Source organism: Athene noctua, chromosome 6 (genome assembly GCF_965140245.1).
Source record: "Athene noctua chromosome 6, bAthNoc1.hap1.1, whole genome shotgun sequence".
Lineage (NCBI taxonomy): Eukaryota > Metazoa > Chordata > Aves > Strigiformes > Strigidae > Athene > Athene noctua.
This window is the reverse complement of record NC_134042.1, coordinates 33,419,568-33,439,964: the sequence shown is the minus strand read 5'-3', so window position 1 is coordinate 33,439,964 and position 20,397 is coordinate 33,419,568. Positions and strand designations below refer to the sequence as shown.

The 20,397-nt window shown below is 39.0% G+C and overlaps 1 protein-coding gene across 9 annotated transcripts in view; it reads left to right on the top strand.

The window, feature by feature from the left end:
- The first annotated feature begins 352 nt into the window (after positions 1-352).
- Positions 353-20,397, top strand: part of EML5 (EMAP like 5) — a 116,842-nt gene continuing 96,797 nt past the window's right edge. For all 9 annotated transcript variants that reach the window (XR_012633799.1, XR_012633800.1, XM_074908506.1 and 6 more), the window contains exon 1: positions 353-746. Coding sequence is in view for 7 of the 9 variants with exons in the window: in XM_074908506.1 (XP_074764607.1) it covers positions 550-746 (197 nt within the window). In the remaining 2 variants the exon portion in view is untranslated. The remainder of the gene's footprint in view (positions 747-20,397) is intronic.

Sequence of the window (20,397 nt, the reverse complement as noted above, 5' to 3'; positions counted from 1 at the left end):
AATAAAAAAAGCCACCCCAGGCCAAGAAGGCGCGACGGTGAAGCCCGTTACCTCCTGCCCCCCCCGACCCTGCTCTGCGGGCGGGCGGCCTGCCCGGTCCCCGTCCCGGTCGTGGTCCCCGTCCCGGTCCCGGTCCCCGTCCCCGCCATCTCCTCCCGGCGGCGCCCCGGCCCCCGCCCTCCCCGCCGCCGGCCGCGCAGGCCGGGCCCGGCCCGCCCCTCCCCGCCGCCTGACGGCGCTGCCCTCGGCGCAGGCGCAGGCCGGGGCGCGGGGGGGGCCGGAGCGGCGGCGCCGCGCCCTCGCTCCGCGTCCCGGGCGGTGTCTCAGTGCAGCCATGTCTGGCGGCGCGGGGCGGCGAGGCGCGCTCGGGCGGCGGCGCCCTCTGTGAGGCGGCGGCGGACGAGCGGCGGCGGCGGGCATCCATGTCGGCGGGCAGGGATTAGCGCGGCGGACACCGAGCCGAGCGGAGGGGGCGGCCGACCCGTCGCCCCCTCCCCGCGGGGTCTCCGGCGGGAGGGAGCCGTACCCGGCTGGCGGGGGCGGAGGGACATGGCTGACCGGAGCGCGCCGAGCTGCCACCTGCGGCTGGAGTGGGTCTACGGTTACCGGGGTCACCAGTGCCGCAACAACCTCTACTACACGGCGGCCAAGGAGATCGTCTACTTCGTGGCGGGGGTCGGCGTGGTCTACAGCCCCCGGGAGCACCGGCAGAAATTCTACCTGGGGCACCAGGACGACATCATCAGGTACCGCCGCCGCGGGCCGCCGGGCCGCATCTCGCCGCCGGCCGCATCCCACCGCGGGCCCCGGCCCCGCCGCCCGCCGCGGCCCCCGCCTGCCCCGCCCGCCCCCCTCGCCGCTCGCCCCAGGTGCCGTCCCGGGCTGCGCCGGCGACCCGCACCCCGCGCCCGGTCAGCGCTGGGGGGCTCCGGGGAGCGGATGGAAACGCAGCGAGCGCAGTCAGCGCTTCCTAGCCCCCTCCGCACCACCCCACCCCACCTTCCCCCCCGGGCTTCGCCGTGGGTAGAAACTGCCTGGAAATGGCTTTTGGCTGCCGGGTTTAACGGGCCGCGTCGTGTCGCCCTCCCTTCCCGCCCTGCCACCCGTGCGTGGTGCCGAAACTTGTACGGGCGCGTGTGCGCCGGGAGGGCCCGGCCCGGCAGCCTGAGGGTCGCTGCGCGGTCCCCGGCCGCCCCCCAATGCCCCCGGGCCGGCGGGGGGGGGGAAGGAGTAACTCGGGTGTGCCCTGAAATGCTCGGGCTGAGGAGGAGGGTAATCTGCAGCAGGCAGACCTCTGGCTCACGTGGAAAAGGCAACGGTTACGTGGGGAATGAAGGGCCTGCCTGTAACTCATGCAACTTTTAGGGTTCAGCCTTTCTTGCAAAATCGAGGCTTTTCCAATAGCTCACTTTTTGTAAAAACATTTAACTTTGCAGTGACTGTTACAAGGTGCTAAAGTTCATAAAAACAGTAATTATGAACCGACGTTGCAGAAGAAATGTGCTGGTCTTATTTTCTAAATGTATTTTCACTCTGAGGATGCTGTTAGAAGCTGTGAAATCAATGAGAGATCTGAGGAATGTGAAGGGCAGATGTGAGCCTGAGTCATCAATCCTTTCCCTTTCAGTAGGTGTCATTGCGGATGGATTCTAGATTCTGATTTCCTTTGCTCTTTCCTGTTGGGGTAAGAGCTAGCAGTAGACAATTTTGTAGGTAATTTACAGCACAGAATTTGTTTTTATGATGCTTAGTGCTCCAAGACATACATTCTGTCTGCGTTACTCCTACGAGTAACAGGTATTGCCAACGGACAGTAGAATAGATGCTATCTTTCATTTAAGCTTTTAGACACACTAGAAAACTTGGCCTTAACGGCCACTTTTTTTCTTTGTTTAAATCTTCTTGAAGAAATTTTTGGTTTTGTTTAGTTTTGAAGTCTGGCTGTGAGCATCCCCTAGAAGGATGTCACATCTAGAGTACATTTCTCCTTGGTGCTAAAAATGTGAAGAAAAAAGTAATCAATATACCTTTATAGACCATTGTACTAGGGGTGTTGAATCAGAAGTTTGAATCACTGGTATTTGCATCATTTAATGCTTTAACGTTCTCATTTTAATCCAGGAAAAAGTGATTCTTAAGAACTGCTAGCCATCTCTGATGTCAGGTGTTGTGGGAAATCCAGCTTTGCAGCTTCCTATTGTGCTCAGGAAGCTGTGGCTGATTACTTGTTCTAATCTAACATCCAAGGTTGCCGTGGTGTAATATCACACATTTAATAACATGTATTCATGAGTGCTTCTGAATGATGCTGTTTGTTTCAGTAGGACTTCTTATAGTATGAGAATTATGTGGTTTGAGCTGGGGAAGTTGTTTATGTTTTCCTGTGGTAACAGTTTTTTGCTCATGCTCTCTCAGTTTTGGTGCAATGTGCTACATTTGGCCAAAATGTGACAGAACTCATTATTCAGAATAGTACCAAAACAAAAAATATCTGTCAAAAATCAGCAAACCAGAGAAAAAGAATATAATGACTGCATCTGATTTGTATGGGCATGTACTTTGATTTTTATGGTACCATGACCTGGCATACTGGATTTTCTCCTGCTTGGAATTGTATTGATGTTGAGAGAATATATTCTAAGTATGTTAAAGCATTACTGTTGTACACAGTTAGAATTTTGCATGCTTCTTAAAGCTATACAGAAATGTTAGTATGCTTAAAGATGAATGCTCAATTGAAAAACAGCATGGCTGTTTCTGATAGTAAGATTAGACTTGCAGTGATTAGTGTTTCACTTGCTGCTCTTTCTAAAAGCAACATGATACCATTTAAATGTCATCTTCCTATACTTTTCCTGACTAAACTTGGGTACCTAGACATGTCGAGTCTCAATATTTAAGGCAGTCATAGTGGGAAGGTCAAGTGTATAAAAATGGGTTTTTAAAATACCAGCAAACAGGTGCAGAAATGAGATTATGTAATATAGTAATCAGCATTACTAAATTTTCTTTCTGAAGATAGCAAACTCAACTGCTGTATTGCAAAAAAATCGTGTTTTGTGTTTCAATAGGCTCAGCAAGCACTGTCCAAATGCTGAAGCATTTGTGATGTTTTAGTGAAGGCAATGGGAGGATTGAGTGTCTTTTTACAAGTGTGTCTGAAAATCTAATGTATTTAAAGGATCAAACTTCCATGAGCACAGCTCCATAGCTACAAAGACTAAGCAGTATATATTGCATGCCACACGGTGATATTATTAGTACTCTTCATTATGAGAACTTCTGTATCATTAGCATGCTTTGGATGACATTCTAATTTTAAGCATCAGTCAGGAAGAGAAGAATTGCTGTTCTTAAATCAGAGACCAGTTCTTTATCTTTAGTAACAGGGAACAATATTAGATTAATGGACAGCTAGGGGATATTTTCCTTTGGAAAATTTCTTTCTAGCACTAGCAGTTAGTTTGTCTTCTGCTATGAAATTTTACCTCCTTTTATTAAACAAAAGCCTATAAACTTACTGTAAGATTTTTGATATGATTAGATGTTTTAACATAATTTATTTCCAGTATAAATGTCTAATCTCAATTTTGGTGACAGTGTCCATCCCCCCTTCCCCCACCTCAGTTAACAGTGTACTGAAAGCATGACATCTCTCACTGTTTTGTCCCTCAGTTCTATTGAACAGTCTTTTGGAATAGAAGAGGGTAATTAGAATCACTTGAGGCCTCTTCTATTAGTCTGTTTTTTGAATTGAACAATCTCAGTCATTCAGCTCCAATCTGTCTCTAAAAAGGACTGCTCTTGCTTTCCAGTGAGCTTTTGGTTTTTATCTTCTGGTTTTTATCTCTTCTGACAAGAAATCAACAGGCTATTCTGGAGGATAGAGAGTATTATGTTTTCAATCTTATTTATCTCCCATTTCTTATGCATCTGCACATTTTTATTGCTGAGGTCCTCGGTGTGTGAGGACACTCATGGAACATGTCATTCAGATGCAGAAGTGCTTTGGAAATTTGTATCTTTTGGGAGTGCTGATAACTTGAGGTTTTTTCTTGTGTTTTTAGGAGTAAATAGAGAGGAAAATCTTGTACGTGAAGTCTCAGGCTTTGATACAGCTATCCTTTGCCAGCAGCATAACTTGGACGTCTGCTGTGTTTGCAGAGGATCTTCCGATCCAGCCTGAGCTGTGTATATGTAGGAGACACTAATTTTGAATAAATGTGAATTGCTCCTGCCAAGTTAGTGATTTAAATGGTGTGTTCTGTAGGATTTCATAAATCACCAAACTAGTTTGTGAGGCGTAGATCATTTTGCTTTACAGTAGAGAAGAAAGAGACAATGTCTTGGTGCATTCAAGTTAGATCTCTCCTTTGTTTTCATAATTTTAATGGTTTAGAGGAGCATGGGTTATTTAATGTAGTCTGTCCTTGCCTTGTCTGAGAGACCTTAGGGGGATCATATTTAATCCTGATCTGTATAAAGATTTCAGAAGATGCCCCCTCAGAGTATTAACTTGTCATACTGGAAACTGACGCTCACGTTGAGGCTCTTTATTTATCTGGGCTAGCTAAAGCATGTTTATGTACTTTACTTTCTTTGATAGAAGGTGAGAAAATTGGAAACCCTAAACTCATCACCTATTTAAATGGCTGTCTGCTAGAAAAAGCTTTTGATGTTTACAGGACTATTGTTTATGCTGACATGCTCCAAAGAGATACTTAATATAATTTTTCCTTTTGAGGTATTTCTTCTTTTTTTTTTCTTTTTTTTCCTTCCCTTAATGCTAGCCCTGTGACCGTCATTTTTTGTGAGCTTTAGAGTACTGGAATTTTACTGGGAATTAACTTTTCACCTGGCACTGATGATGCTATTGAAAAGCAAAACCTAAGATCAAACCAGTGTATCTTTTTGAGATCGTTAGTAGACTTTGCAAAAATGCATATTTTGCTTTCCCTGATGTCTGTTCTTCCGTTCAGACTTTAGCATTCATTTGAAGTCTGTCCTTCTGCACTGGTATCTCTATGGTGGTGCAAAACAACGACACAACCATGTGGGTCAAAGAAAGCAGAGGAACTATGTTTCTCTGTCAAAGGGAGACAAATTAGGAAGAGTTATTAAGCCCCTCCCACTTTTTAGTACCCATCATGTGAGTTAGCTGGCAAATAATAGTGCTGTTGTATATTCTTAGAACTTTATCCCCAGTAACCTGTGACTACTTGATTAAGACATCTGTGATACATTTATGTTTTGTTGCTAAAGGTAGTAGCCAACGCATCTTATGCTAGAAAAAACACTTGAATTTCTGTTGCTAATGCCGTCTCTAGCTCTGGTGTAGAGCAACTATAGGCTTTGTCTGATAAGTTCCTTTGCCTGCTTGCCTAGAAATCTTTGTATTTTTCAGTGTCTTGGGCTAAGTTGGGGGAAAGGAATCATGTATTGCCTGCCCTAGGACTCATGCAGAGTTCTGTTTTTAGAGCAAATTTAATTTAAAAAAATATTTAGAAAACATTAAAATTCTTTACTGTTAGGAGTTCTAGTACCAGAAACTAACAGATCCCCTTCTACAAAGGCAGAGGAGAAAAAAACTGGTGCTGCCTTCAGTTTGGTTGAAAACATCTGGTTCTTTCCTGCTTCATGCCCCTTTGTATCCAAGACTGTAGAGAGATAAATTGCATATTTCAGAAAGCGGAGGTATATGCAAGACAGGTAGAAAGAATGAAAAAACATTTCTCTGTATTCTGACAGAGATAGGGTTTGGCTCTTTTCAGCCAAATAGTTTAGTTGTCTAAATCACAGCTTTTGATAAGTCAGTTTTTCTTACTTGTTGCTGTGAACTCTGTAGGAATCATCTTGGACTTTGTTTCCCAAGGAACAAAAAGATGCAGCCAAAACTCTGGCCACTCTGAACTGCAGTCTTTCTGGACACTTTATTTAAGACTGTAATCTCTTTATATTTCAGAATTTGGCTCAGTCTACAAGAGATTGTCCTGCCTGAGATTCTGTGATCTTGCTCCTGTATTCCAAGGCAAAATAAACTGCTTCTTTCTAGTGTCAACATTTCTGAGGTCGTAGTGAAAATCAAAATCACTAAAATCATGTCTGCTCCCTGATGTTCGTGCTGTCCACAAACCCTGCGTGAAGGAGATTTTTCTACCTGTTGTATCCTCAGCATTAGTCTAACAGTCAGCATCTAAGAAATTGTTGGACTCTGTTAGCTGCTTTCTAAGACTGCTACTAGATAATGCTGTCTAGGAGGCAGGTCCAGGCTTCCTCTGTGTGTCTGTCAGCTGTGGTTTGTAAGCAGAAGTTCTAGCAGTGCGGTGATTAGTCACATCCTAGTTCTGAATGACGACTCTGGTCTTTTCCTCATCCTCTCTTCCTGATAACTTTGCATTGTTGTGACTTGGATAAGTAGCTGTTGGACTTTTTCTGTAAAGATGCTGTGTATTTCTTCCACCTGATTGTATCCTTCTTTGTTCCCTTTTCATTAGATCCATGTCACAAGAAAACCTTCTGAAAGAATAGAATATCTTTCCTCAGAAAAAGAGGCAAACAGAAGATTTCACAAGAATGTTGAAGGAAATTGTTTTATTTCCTTCTTTTCTGTTCCTTCAGTAGATTGACACTCCAAGGTCCATCCTAGTTCTCAAAAATCTCAACAAATAATTCAAATACTTAAAAGTTAGGGTATCTGCTGTCAGGTTTGTTGTTGTCTTCTTGTCTGGTATAAATGGTGTATGTTTCTGACCTAACCCCAAATGAGAATCAAGTACAAATGTTAAGCAACAGATATTATGTACAGCTACAAAATTTTGTCAGATGTAATTTTATCAATTGATTTGGCAGCAGATCTATGATTTTTTACCAGGAATTCCATGATTAGTTATGTATTTTGGATTCCAGGGAATATAACTGAATGAATACCACAGTTGGCACATGAGGAGTCTTAATTATCCACTACATGTGCAACCTCTTCCATCTTTTAAATTACTAATGTGATAGATTAAAAACAAGCTTCAGCATGTTCTAGTAAGGAATTCTTCGTATGCCCTCGAATTTGATGCAGTCCAGATATTTTTTTTAGAGAAGAATTCTGTTATTGTTAGAAATGTAATCTCCCAAATTATTTCCACAATCATAGCCTTTGAAGAAGGCCAGTCATCCCCCTTCAGATCCTCTAATAACTTTACTGGAGGAAAACAGGAGTGAAATCGATCTTACAGTTATGCCTCGAGTGTGAAATTGGTCATGCGTAGAAACACCTCGGAATGTCACTTGTGTAATATTTAGGAAACCTACAAGGTGCATACATTCTGGATTATTATTATGGATAGTTCTGGGAAACCAGTCTTTGTTCTTAAGTCCCAAAGAAAGTCTTTGGTAGGAATCCTTCCCCTCTACTCAGCACTGGTGAGGCCACTCCTGGAGTACTGTGTCCAGTTCTGGGCTCTGCAGTGCAGGAGACATATGGTGCTATTAGAGAAAGTCCAGTGAAGATGATTAAGGAACTGGACCATCTCTCCTGAGGAAAGGCTGAGAGAGCTGGGACCATTTAGCCTAGGGAAGAGAAGGCTCAGAGGGGATCTCATGAATTTATATAAATAGCTGAAGAGAAAGTGTAAAGAACATCAAGTCAGGCTCTTTTCAGTGGTGCCCAGTGACAGGCCAAGTGACTTTCCAACCAAAAATCAAAATTGAAGTCCCAAGCTGAACAGTTGGGTCCTTCCAGAATTGGAAGTTCAGTTCCAAAGCTTCATGATTTTGACTACAAACATCCATTTATGATATTCTTCTGACATGCAAATTCAAATAAAAATAATTTTATGTAAGTCTGTAGTTAAGGAAATTAGTTTTGAAATTATTTTTTCTTGAAGAAAATGAGACTTTGAGAATAAATTTTGGTTTTTTGATGTGCAATGGAATGTTTACTGTGAAACCTAATAGCTTTAATAGTTTGTTTTCTGCAAAGAACAGCAGGCTTTGGAGTGTGTGCTGGTGTGTCCCTGCTGAAACATGACAACTGGGATTCATTCTCCATTTGCACTTGATGAAGAAACAGTTTTCTTGCTTCAAAGGATGAAAGCAGTGTAATGCAGGAGTCATGTAATGCGTACCATTCCAAGAGGTTTATTATAGCAACCCAAATCACTTGAATAGATAATTCACCAAGCTTATGTACTCCTTTGTGAATAAGGCATTTTCCTTTTCTGAATACAATATTTTGAGGGACTGATTGTTCTATTTTTCCAGGAGGTTTAGATTTGCAACTTAAAAATCAAGTCTTTTCCTTAGGTTGTTCTTAGGCTTATATGGTGCCATGTTTGTTTTGTTTATACTAAAGATAAATCCATCTACTCTCACTTTGTCATTTTCAGGTGTTCTTTAAGGGCACAATCAGAATATTTCCCTCCATTAAAGAACGCATAACTTAATGGGACCTAAATTACGTCATAATTAACCGAATCAGTCCTCCTTTGAGCCTCTGGCTCAAGTATCTTTTTGACTGTCTATCTGCTAAAATGGCATTTCTTCCAGCAGAAGTAATTGCTAGGACAAGGAGTGAGATAATTCCTCTGCTGACCACATCATTTTATGCCACTGTTCACAAGGACAAAGTCCCAGTTAAGCTCTGTCCAGTTTTTCACGCTAAGTGATTTAAAAATGTCAAATGTGCAAAAGTCTGGAGGGAAGATTTGTGTTCATATCTTAAACAGATCAGAGGGAGAGATGAGAGAGAATAATCTTCTTTTTCCTTGAGAAAAAACAAGTTCTCTGTGTAGTTAGTTCTAGAACACGCGTTCGGGAACATGTGTTGTACCAGTCTGGAAGATGTTCTTTGAGAGATTTATTGTTGAATCTTCATTACAAGTTTGTTTGTTTGTTTTACTGAGAACTTTGTGTGTTGCCGTTTTAGAATACCTTTTGCTTGCATTTAGTTTGATTAAAATGAAAATATTTTAGGAATACAGAATAAAATATTTCCTGGATTCAGTTTTGAAATGGGACAAGAGTTTGCCTGTTGTTTAATATGCCTGCATACCATTGAAAGCTTTATTTTTCCTAATTAAAACTGCATGAATAGAAATCCCAAAAATATCCAACCAGAACTGAACATATAAAATATACCAGAATCTGATTAAAGTAGATCGACACAGCAAGGAGCTAGAGGCTTATGAGCTTGCCTTCATGCATCATGCTTTTCATAGCCAGCAGTCACATCACCTTCTGATGAGTCTGTCAGCAGTCACAGGCAGGGTCAGATCAGGTCAATACTTAAATAAGAAAACATCTTGGTGCTGTACAAAATGCTTTTCTTGATTTGGTAGTTGTCACATTAGTTCTGAGAAAAGAGAGCCAACGTGAGCTCTAGGACGATGTCAGAGAAGAACAGGAAATATAACTGAAGGCTTAATCATCTTTGATAATTAAAAATTTTTAAGTATTTTCTGCAGAATTTTGAGGTCTGCCCTAATCTTTTAATTTTTCCAAAGTGCAATCAAATCAACTGTGTTTTTCTGCTTACCTACGTTTTTAATGTTTTAATTTGTTAGTCATCCTCTTGGTATAGGTAAGAAAATAGATTATGTTTCTGGCTGATTTTTAACAGCACTATGAAGTTAACTTATTAAGGTGTTTACAATGTTATGATAGTGATAGGCAGCAGTTTAGCATGTTTGAATAAAATAAGTCTTGTGAAGGGTTTATATGAAGTCAAATGTTTGTGGTTTTTTGAATGTAAAATTTAAAGTTTCAGTTAAGACATAAAATAAACTTCAGGTTTAAAAGTTAATTATTTAAGACTTGATTTTCCTCCCCCCTCACGTGTTTTAGATTGAAAAACATAGTATGCTAGTTTTGTCTGACATATAAAAAGTTGAGTTTAGATTTTACTGTAATTATTAACACAAGCACTGTAGGCTTTTTAAAAAGCAGCCCTGGCTTGAAACAATATCTGAAATAATTACAAACCTCCCTCAAACAACAAAAATTACAAAAAGTTATTTCTTTTTGTCATCTACAGTTTTGGGGTTTTAAAGTTGTAAGCTGATGCTGACATAAAGCTAAAAAAGCTGGAGAATTTAGTTTTACATTTTGTAATATTTCAAGGGTTTTTTTAATTAGAAAAACTTCAAAATATTATTGTACCACTTCTGGAGTTACGTTTGTGATTTGGGATGGCACTTTTGTCTAGCATCAGGGACTTCAAAAGAAAAAATTATTACTCATAACAGTGGCAAATCTGTCTAATCTGGACTGATGAGGATCAGTCATATGCTCAATTTAAAATTTAGATTTAAGATATACCATAATGCTTTTATAATATTACCAAGGAAATTGGTTTATTCACAATATATTTATTTGACTTGGAATAATCTGTTGCTTTTGGTATTTTGACATGGTAGACAAAGTTACTGAGCACTTGAAATAATTTGAAAAGCGAAATAAAGTTATAATATTCCTTGAACTTACGTGCCAGAGAGTGAAAGCTCACCTTGCCATCCTAATAATTCAGTTGAATGTTTAACCTAGATGCGGTTGAATGTTTTCTTCAAAATACATATAGTCAAGATTTTCAATACATATAGTCAAGATTTTCTACACAGTGAGATTCTGGTGTGAGTGCCATCTGGTGTAGTATGAATTTCCCCAGGTGCATCAATGAAGCACATTACAGAATGTTATAGATCCATATGAAATTACTTTCATTAGGGCACAGATTGCTCTCATTACTCCAGTGGCTACAAAAGACTTTCATTTCTACAAGAAATAACCAATGTCATTATTTGTATTGCTGTTGTAGCTTTTACAATGGTAAAATTCTGGACTTCAGAATGCAGTTCTTGATTTGTACAGAAAAGGTCAGAATCAGCCAAGATTGCCTTAACTCTTGGTAGCAAAAGATATGATTGATTTTTTAAGACGCACTTATGATACCTATCAGTTACATATTGCAAAAGATAGAAACCACAAAGAATTCCAGTGTTTGCACCATCTGATAACAAATCCATGGAATATTTTTGGTGTTGATCACCTTTCATTTCAAGTTTTTGTTTTTCATCTTCAGTTTTGATCATGAAAGCAACAAAAGTGATGTCAGCATTACTCAGAAAGAGGACAGACTTTGATATTTGTTAGTATAGCTGATAGTTGAGTTGAGGGAGACATCTGGGAGACATCTTCATCAGCCTGTGAATATGAAGAAAATCTTTTGAAGGCCCTGTCCTGACATACCTATTATTTTGGTGATACATGAAATATTCCACTATTACGCTTCATTTAAAGCAAGAAGTCTTTTTGTGTCCATTTCTGTTAGAAAAACAGTTTTTCTCATTGTTTTACCTAGCTGCTAGAGCGTACCTGTATTATTAAATCTCTATAGAAATATTACATCTCTTCTTCAGAATAACTTTCCTCAGCCTAGCTGAAAAAGACTTTAACTGGGAATCCTCATTACTTTTGAGTGACTTCCTGGTAGACTTCTTTTGAATAGGATCTGTAAGATGGTGCTTAATGCTTATCCTTCAGTGAAAACCCTGGATATTCAGATACTACTTCAGCAGATACAGTGGACAATCTTTGCAGCTGCTTTTCAAAGTTTTCTAATGTCACTGCTTGATCTTCCAAGCTTTTTCACGGGAGTTTTCTTTATAGGGCCTATTGCTTTGGCCTGTAGACAGGGTGGATCAAGACCTGTATCTATATGCCCAGATCAGTCTGATTCTTTTGCTTTAAAAACAGGCATTACTTACTCTCATTTTAGCAAAAAAAAAAATCCTTTATTTTTAACTCCCATCCTAATAGCAATGTCGAACTTCTTATTGCTTAAATATTTATGGGATCATCTTTGAGAAATATTTTTTGGGGCTTACTTCTTTGGCAGTGTCTTGGTATTGCTTGTCTGTGGATTAGCATTGTTTTGCATCAGAGTGATGTTCTCATGCTGAAAAACGGTGGATTCATACAATGGGAGTAGTAACTCTTCCTGAGCTATCAATTGAAATGTCTCTTTCTCTGAGCTGAGGTAAGCCAGTTTGCTCACAGGAATTTTTTTACTTTAGACTGTCCAAATATAAACAGAACTACTAGGTTTTAAGATGTGGAAATTTAAGAATCTTAAGCATATACCTTAGATTACTTCCAAGAGATTTCTCTGCATTTGATTTGGCTAACAAACTGCTGGGATATGTATCCGGTCCCAGAACTGGGACCCCATTTTCAGAAAATCCTCACCTCTGCATCCTTTTAGAACCTAATCAGGGCACAGTGGGTAGGATTTGTGGCTGGCACAGGAGGACACCTGAGCAGACCCTGGTATTCTGTTTAGATTTGAACTTTCCTCTTCACAAGGATTGCTGTGGCTTATGGTGGATGTTTCTTGGGGGTTTGAATTCAGGAGTTGAGAGAAGTGTGTCCAGAGTTTGGAGAGAATAATGTCATTTTGAGCAAAGTGATCAGATTTGTAGGTACCACAGGTGGTACTTCCACTGATGGTTTAGCCAGATTGGTGACAGATGTCATGCAGGGAAATTTTTCATTTGCCTTCTACATTGTGTTGACTATAGGATGTATTACAGTTTAAACTTCCTTTGGCTTACACAAGTTATAGTGATTAGATATTTGACATCAAATTTTATGTAAATAAAATGCTTGATTCAGGTGAAGAATTCAACTTGAACAGAAGAGAAACCAAACTGAGACAAAGAACCAGATAATAATAAAGCAAATGTCTCCAAGCTGAAAACGTTTATAAAGTGCTCATAGTTATAGCAAAATCACTGTGTTCTCACCTCTAGCTGACACTTTTCACTCCTGATCATGTATTGTATTTTTTCTTTACCAGCATTGGAGAATGAGATTTGTAGATAAGACAGAATTTTATAACAATTTTCTAAAAACTAGATGGAAAAAACTAGATGGAAAAAAATTGTTTTACTGCTTTGCTTCTTTCTAGTTATGTGGTGCACTTCTTGTGACTAAATCTAGTTGTATATAATGTTAAAAATAAGAGTAAGCCTTCAATTTTCTGAATTATAGGATAACTTACTATAATAATAAAGCTGCTGAAAATGTCACGCTGTGATATAGGTGCATGCAAATATTATATATAAATACAATTGGGAAAAAATCCTATAACTTACCTAAGAGTAGAAGTCACTTAAAAATATTTTTGTATTTTAGTCATTTAAGGTGAGTGGTGGTGAGATGTCTCCATTTTATCAAGACAGCATGCATGCAGAATGAGTGGATTAATTCTATGATTTGTGTAGCTGACACCAGTTACAAACCTTCTCCTGACTTTTAGAATTGTGTTAATCCTCGTTCCCTGTTTATAATCCCTCTACAGGAGCAAGCAAGGTGAATGATGCTTTATCTTAGATCAAGACAAGAATCTGACAGCATTTGGAAATTGCCTGAGGGTTTATTGTCGTGAGTGTGACATTTTAAGCTAAATTAGTCTTCCAGAGCACCTAGGGAGATAACAGGAAAATTTGAAGAACTGGTAAATGTTTGGTTTGGTGGTTTTTAGATCGAGGTTACACTTCAGAAAATATTTGCATTTCTTAGTTACAGGTTCCTTTAGTTACTGCTTTGTCAACTGCCATTTCTTATACCATAGAAATTAATACCATAAAAATGAATAGCATTTGGAACATTCTTCAGTAATAAATTAATTTATAAATAATTGTGATTTTTATCTTTTGCAGGTTATGGCAAATGCTTGTGATAACGAGTATACATTGCCTTGTTGGGAATAACGAACTGGATCAATATTCTTGAAATAAACATAATTTTAGAACACAAGAGCTGTATTTTATTGAAAGTGTTGCTCATGAATGCTCTTTATCCATTTTCTCTTTTTGGTGTTTTTTAGTAATTAAGTTTGTGAGCCCACATGTGCAACAGCTTTCATTGCCCACCTAATACACATTAACCTTGGAGTCCGTATAGTATTACTGCATTTTCCAATGCTTCTTTCCTGGTTTTATGCTTTGGTACATGTGGGGTTTTTGTTGGGTTTAGCAGACAATCTTCCATGGAAATACTTCTGTTCTGTGGCCTCCATCACATTTTTATAGTTTTTCTAAACAATGGTTCAGCTGTTGTCCCAGCTTTAAGTTATGTCCTGGCTCATTTCACCTTTCTGGGCGTGAAGTTAGATGCTAGGATGGTAAATTTGAGACAAGTGTTATGGATGTTCTTGGCTTTCCTTTTCTGTAGGAAGACACCTCTGGCTAACACCTGCAGAACATACATAGCCTGGTGTTCTCAAGAGCTCGGAAAGAAATCTCGTTGATCAGCAGTCTCCAGGGTTGGCAAGATAAAAGATTGTCTTAGTGCTTTCTTCTGCTTTAAACCTGCTTTGGTTGGTAATGTAATACAGTCCATTGAAGCACAGAATATTGTGCTTATCTCAGCTTATTTTGTTTGCAGCTTTGCCACTGCCTTCTTCCCACCATTCCTTATTTTAAGCCAACTGCTAATTTTATCAGTGTGACCTTTCTGTATAAAAGAAGAACCTTTCAAAAATTGTCACTAATTATTCTGTGACTCCACTCTTGAATATTCAGATAAGTTTTTCATAATATATCCCATGGGAGAGAAGACTGAATTTCTGTTTAATATACTTATTCAGATATATGAAAGAAAAATATACAAGCTGTGATTTTTTTTTTTTTTTTTCTATGTAATACTAGAAGATCTAGGATTAATCACAAAAATAACAGAGGGAAGATTAATCTAGTTAAAACTGTTGCCAGTCTCTTACGGAGAAGCAGCAAACAATGCTGACTGGATGAAGGGTTGTTTGAAGGGTTTTACCAAGACAGAGAAAGATTTAGAAATGAGAAAATTTTGTACCTCAAGCAAGTTAACAAGCATCCAAAATAATCCTTTTCTGGAAAGAAATTTTAAAAACTTTTCTGGCTACAAGATTTGGAGCAAATGATTCTTTGACGTTAAATCGTTTATTCTGTATATTTTGAATTCAGTAAACAGTGCAGTGAGTTTTTGTGCACTGAAATGAGAATGAGAGTGATTATAACAGTGATAAGAATTTTTGTCATTCAGTTTCCCTTTCTAGCCTGTATTTCATTGCAAACTTTATTTGAAATTAAATCTGTTCTCATTTTATAAGCATACTTGTCTCAGTGTCCACATAATTAAGTGGCTACAGCATGATGGTCTTTACTTAAGCTAATTAAGTAGCTTCTTAGCTTGTAAACTGGTTAGAGTGGGAAATCAGTATTTCCACTTCAATTTGAGGCTGCCTCAGTTTTTTAAACTGTGATCATTTTGTATACTTTTCAACACTTGTATCCATGAGTGAAGAACTGGTTTCTAACTTTGTACCTGATGGATCCTAACCAAATCATTTAATAGTGCTTGTTGATCTGTTAAGGGATCTTTTTTAAGCCATCATATGTACTAACCCAAAACAGCTGAGTCCTGAACTGCCTCTCTCAAGTTATTGACAGCTGACTGCAGTACCTTTTCTTTCTGCAGATCCTGCTCTTCTGGGTTTTTTTCCTCCCTTTGACCCCCCTCCTTTTTTTTTTTTTTTTTTTTTTTTTTTTTTTTTGTATTGCTGATACTGGAGGGGGTGTTATGTTTGACAGTTTAATAATTGTTTAAAGAATGAGTCTTAAGTTCTTGCATTGTCCCATGAGGAAAGAAGGAATTTAGATTTTTTTTTTTTAGGTCGTATTCCATTCCTTGGTTACCTTCAGGCTTTAGTTAATGTCACGTTATTGTACCACCAGTTATAATTGAATTGCTTCTTTCATGTGAATAGCTAGTAGAAGATAATAGGACACTGCCCTAGCAAATTTATCTCCAAATCATTCTGGAGTATATGATATTTCTGACTTTTCTGTGAGAAGAGGTTTTTTTCTAGCAGCATGCAAGTAATTTTGCTGCCTTCTTTTTCAAGGAGCATGTTAGAAAAGAAACATTCCTCAGATTGTGAAAACGTGTTCGTGAAAGTGTCAATATCGCATGGAATTTGGAAAAAAAACCTAGCACCCCCTGGTCAGTCAAAAACTGGTTTCTCCTATTGGCACTGGCAAAATCATTCATATTGAAAAGAAGGGGAATGTCTTTATTTTTAATCTCTTTTCTAGAGATGGTAACACTTTTACGAGAAAGCTGAAACCAATCCCTACCTCAGCAGTGGAGGACGTGGCTGTGGAAGGCAAAAATGGGCATCTGCGCAAAGTGGCCTGTAGTTCCCAGAATCTTTTCCCTCAGTTTTCATCCTTGATGAGTTGGGAACTTTGCATCAGTGTTACTGTACTCATTCTCTATCTCTTTCCTTCTCTTTGAAGTTCATCTGGTCTTTTTATTTATTTTTTTTTTCCCCCTCCTGCTTATTTTTTTGGTCAGATGGGAGCCCAAAGCAATTTTTAGGATTCTCTAGGTTGCTTATAAACATTTCTTATTAGTCTAAAAACATTTGGATCCCAGACGGGAGAATATGGAATGATAATGAGAGAAACTGCAGCTGGGAATAATCTATGTTCATCCTCCCTGTCTCCAGTTCAGATTCTTTTACTTTGAAGTTGGATGCTTATACAATTTAAGGAATCTTCAGAGAGCTATATTTGACATTATGGGTGCTATGACAGTAGCTATATGGAAGACCCAGTAGTGATGCTCTATGATGAGTACTGCTTTGTTTTGTCTACGGGAAGTGAGCATGCTCTGACTTGATCTGTCTAAATTTTGATGAGAGATGTTTGCTTGTTACAGCTCTTTCTGCTTTAACAACTTAAATAGTATGACAGAAGTGGTTTGTAGTTTCTCCTGTCATTCTTTCTGGGAAAATACAGGTACATGGCAGCAAATAAGAAAATATTCACAACTATATGTAAAATGTCTGTAAATATACAATGAAAATATTTTTCTGTATTTACTCATAGAAACAATTTCACACTTGAATTAACACTTAATGAATAGATATCTGAGATGCTGTTATTTTACTGCAGTATTCCTTCATGCATTTTTACTGGTGCCCTAGTTTTGTGAAGCTCAGGAGTAGTCACATGAACATGTTCTTGGATTTTCATCCAATATTGTTGCTAAGGAAACATCATCTTTAATACTGTGTCCTTGTCTGCAGCTTGTCTGTATTAATCAATGCCTGTTAATTCTCAGCACAAACCAAGTAAAAATGAAAAAATAGTAATTTCTTTTATAATAGTTTGTTGTAAACTAATTCCTTCAGGATCCCACACCATTACAAATCTCACACAAATGGAGGGTCATCTCCATGTCTCTGGTCTCATCCTAAACAAAGTATGGACATTTTTTTAACATTTTTTTTAGTTTGTAGGCTGCCATTAATATTTAGTATCGTTAATCTAACATAGGTATTGTACAGTGCATGGATCTTGTCAGAGTGGTGGAAATGCTTACATGCTGCTCTGAAGGGGAGAAAGAACCTTTTCTGTTATGAAATATGAAAGAGGAGCTTGAATGTGCTAAATTGAGAAACATACCGCTTTTCATTATACTGTTGAAACTGTAATACTGTATTTCAGCCTTCTTTGAATATCTATCTAGGAAAAGACCTGCCAGTCAGAGATATCAATGGAAGTCTCAGTTCTTTACAGATCCAGCTGTTTGGTTTTGTTACAATCGTGACAAGCAGATTTTTTTAATTTTCTACTTCTGAACTCTTCTGAGAAGTATAAAATTTTACAGCATTTTCAAAATTAATTTGACTTAGCAGTTTGTTAGCCAAATTCCTGCTTGTTTCAGGGTCCCATTTGCCTTTTGGACATTTTCCTTCCTATCTGCATCTTCAAAGACACTGCGTTATGTCTAACATCTCTTCTTGAAAAGCTTAGGTCAGGAAGGCTGGAGGCAAGCAAAAAGGCCTGAAGAACTTGTCTCGTTAGGAATATTTATTTCCTTTTTTGGACAAGCAGTGATATCTCATTCATCAGCTTAGTCATCCTTCAAGGAAGAGGAGAGAAATCAGGCAGAAGTTTACAGTCTAGCTGTGTGGGCTAGATGCAAGCACAGTTTCAGCAGTCAAACCTGGATAGGTCATCTCAACTTTCATTACCAGGGCTGTAAAAGAAACATGAGTTCTTTCCTTCAGAGTGCAGAGCTTCTCATTCCACTAAGCAATCTCCTTCTTCCTAGGAGAAAAAATGCAAGAAAATCTGTGTGAGGGAGTTAGTGTACTTAAGTCCACAGAGCCTACACCAGCAGATTTGGAAGCTGTCTTAAGAGTAGAGTCACACTTGTGCTTTTCTGCCTGCCCTCAGGGCCTGACTAGATGGGTAGTAAGCAGCTACTTCAAATACCATCCCAATAGTTGTACACCTCTTTAGAGGTGTCTTGGAGATCTTAGGGGTATCTAGTGACAACTCATACTTGTTTGATTCTGTTAACTGCGTCATGCCCATGAGTCAACATAGTCCCTGTACAGCAAATGTTTATGGTTATCCATTCCAGTTACATTTTTTTTCTTTCTGCACTGAGAAGCTATTTACAATGGATTGCTCAGGACTGTTTTAGTAATGAAAGTTCATGAATATGTGAGTTGTATGAATGCTTTTACTCTAGAGGTTAGACCAAGATACTGTATTTTTGTATTGATTGTTATGCCTGTAGGGATTGCTTATCCACTCATAGTCAAATGAAATAAATGAAAAGGGCCTCCATATTGCTTAAAACTGGAGTCAAATCCTTGAGTTCTGATCAGGACTCAAAATTTCAGACCTGGAATTCAGTGTGGTGCCCCATGGGTGTAATAATAGCGAAAACATCAATATTAAGGAAAAGCATCTTCATATCATTCATGGTTCATATGAAAATCATGTAAGTAAGTGTGGCAGTTTGTCTTTTTTAGTGTTAGTCATAGAAATAGAAGACCCTTGACTCTTCCCATGCTTCCCTTTTCCATGTGTTGTGATAGCCAGTCAGATAAAAATACTTGCAAGTAGTACTTTAACTTATCCTTTACTCCTTGGTGTGAAAGAAATTATGAGAGAAGGTGTTTTCAGGTGAGTATTTCTTCAGTCACTGCCAACAGCTCTGCTGTTCAGTTTCCCTGAAATCCCTGCATATTGGCATTCTTTTAAAAAAAGCTTGCTGTTTTAAAATATTCACTGTATATTTCTTTTCTTCTGCTTCCAGTGACTTTCTCTAAAGATTGTTCGCGATTTACTGTAGAGACAGAAATGATAGGGGAAGGACATCAGTAACTCTATGGTGTTGTCTGTTGTGATTAAAATACTGGCTTTGGATCTTAATTTGTGCTGCGTTATCCCATATGAAGGCAGAATTTGAGCTCAGTTGCTTAAGGCACTATTTTATATCATGATACAGAAAGAATGAATACTGTGATTTTGCTATTAGTTATTATTTGCCATGTATTAATTAGAAGGAGAGGAAATGTTCTCTGTATTCACCTAATACACTTTGAGTGGAATGAGTTGCCATGCTTGGGATAGGACAGCATTTTCCTGGGCTTTGGTAGTGCCTTTACCGCTGCCCTTTCCATCTCCAATCAGTTGTGTTTGTCGCTTCTGGTCTTTAGTTAAAAACATGCTAAGCTAATTTTTGGTTGATGGAAAGTGTTTTGTAAGGTGTGGCGTAGGGGGCTTTTGCATGTGTGTGTGTGTTCAGGGTGGTGCCTGAGTGTTTTGCAAACTTGGGGCTGTGGGGTGGTTTCCACTTCCCTGAAACTGCACAATGCAGTAGTAGCAGAACGAAGTACAGGATTGAAGAGGTCATGAATCAGTCATGAATCAGACTGCTGTGGTTTTACTTTTTTTGTAGCTTCAGTTTCTTCTCCCCCCCCCCCTTTCATACCCTTCATATTCTTTTTACTTCATTTCTCTTGAATTTCTTTACGGTCCATGTGGTCTTACCTCTCTGTGGTGTCATCGTAAAAATTAGATCATGTTAAATGCAGCATTTTCTCCTCCAGATGCTTTTAATTTTTCCCCATGCATATGCCATCTGCCTGTGTGTGTTCTGGGAGATGTGCAGGTGTTGGTCAGGATTGGGTAGCAGAACTGAAATGAAATATAGTAAGTTTTGTCTACCAGCTCCTTTCTACATTGTTTTTTAATTATGAAGTTGCTTTGTCAAATAAAGAAGGAAGGAAAGAACCAGAGAAATAATTCTGGGGTGAAGAGAAGCAGAGTGGGGAAATACTGGTTGCTTCGTCGTGGTGCTGAGGATAACGTGGAGTAGCAAAGAAAAGGAATTCCTGTAGAAAGGTTGGAAGGTCCAGAGTCTTCTTACCTTTATAAGTTTGAAGTTAAAGGTTCCTGTCAGAGTTGTGCATGTGGAATTTTTCAAGCAATATCAACCAACTGAAATGCTGTATTAAAAATACAAAAAATAGAAAAATGTGTAGTGTACATGGTTTTC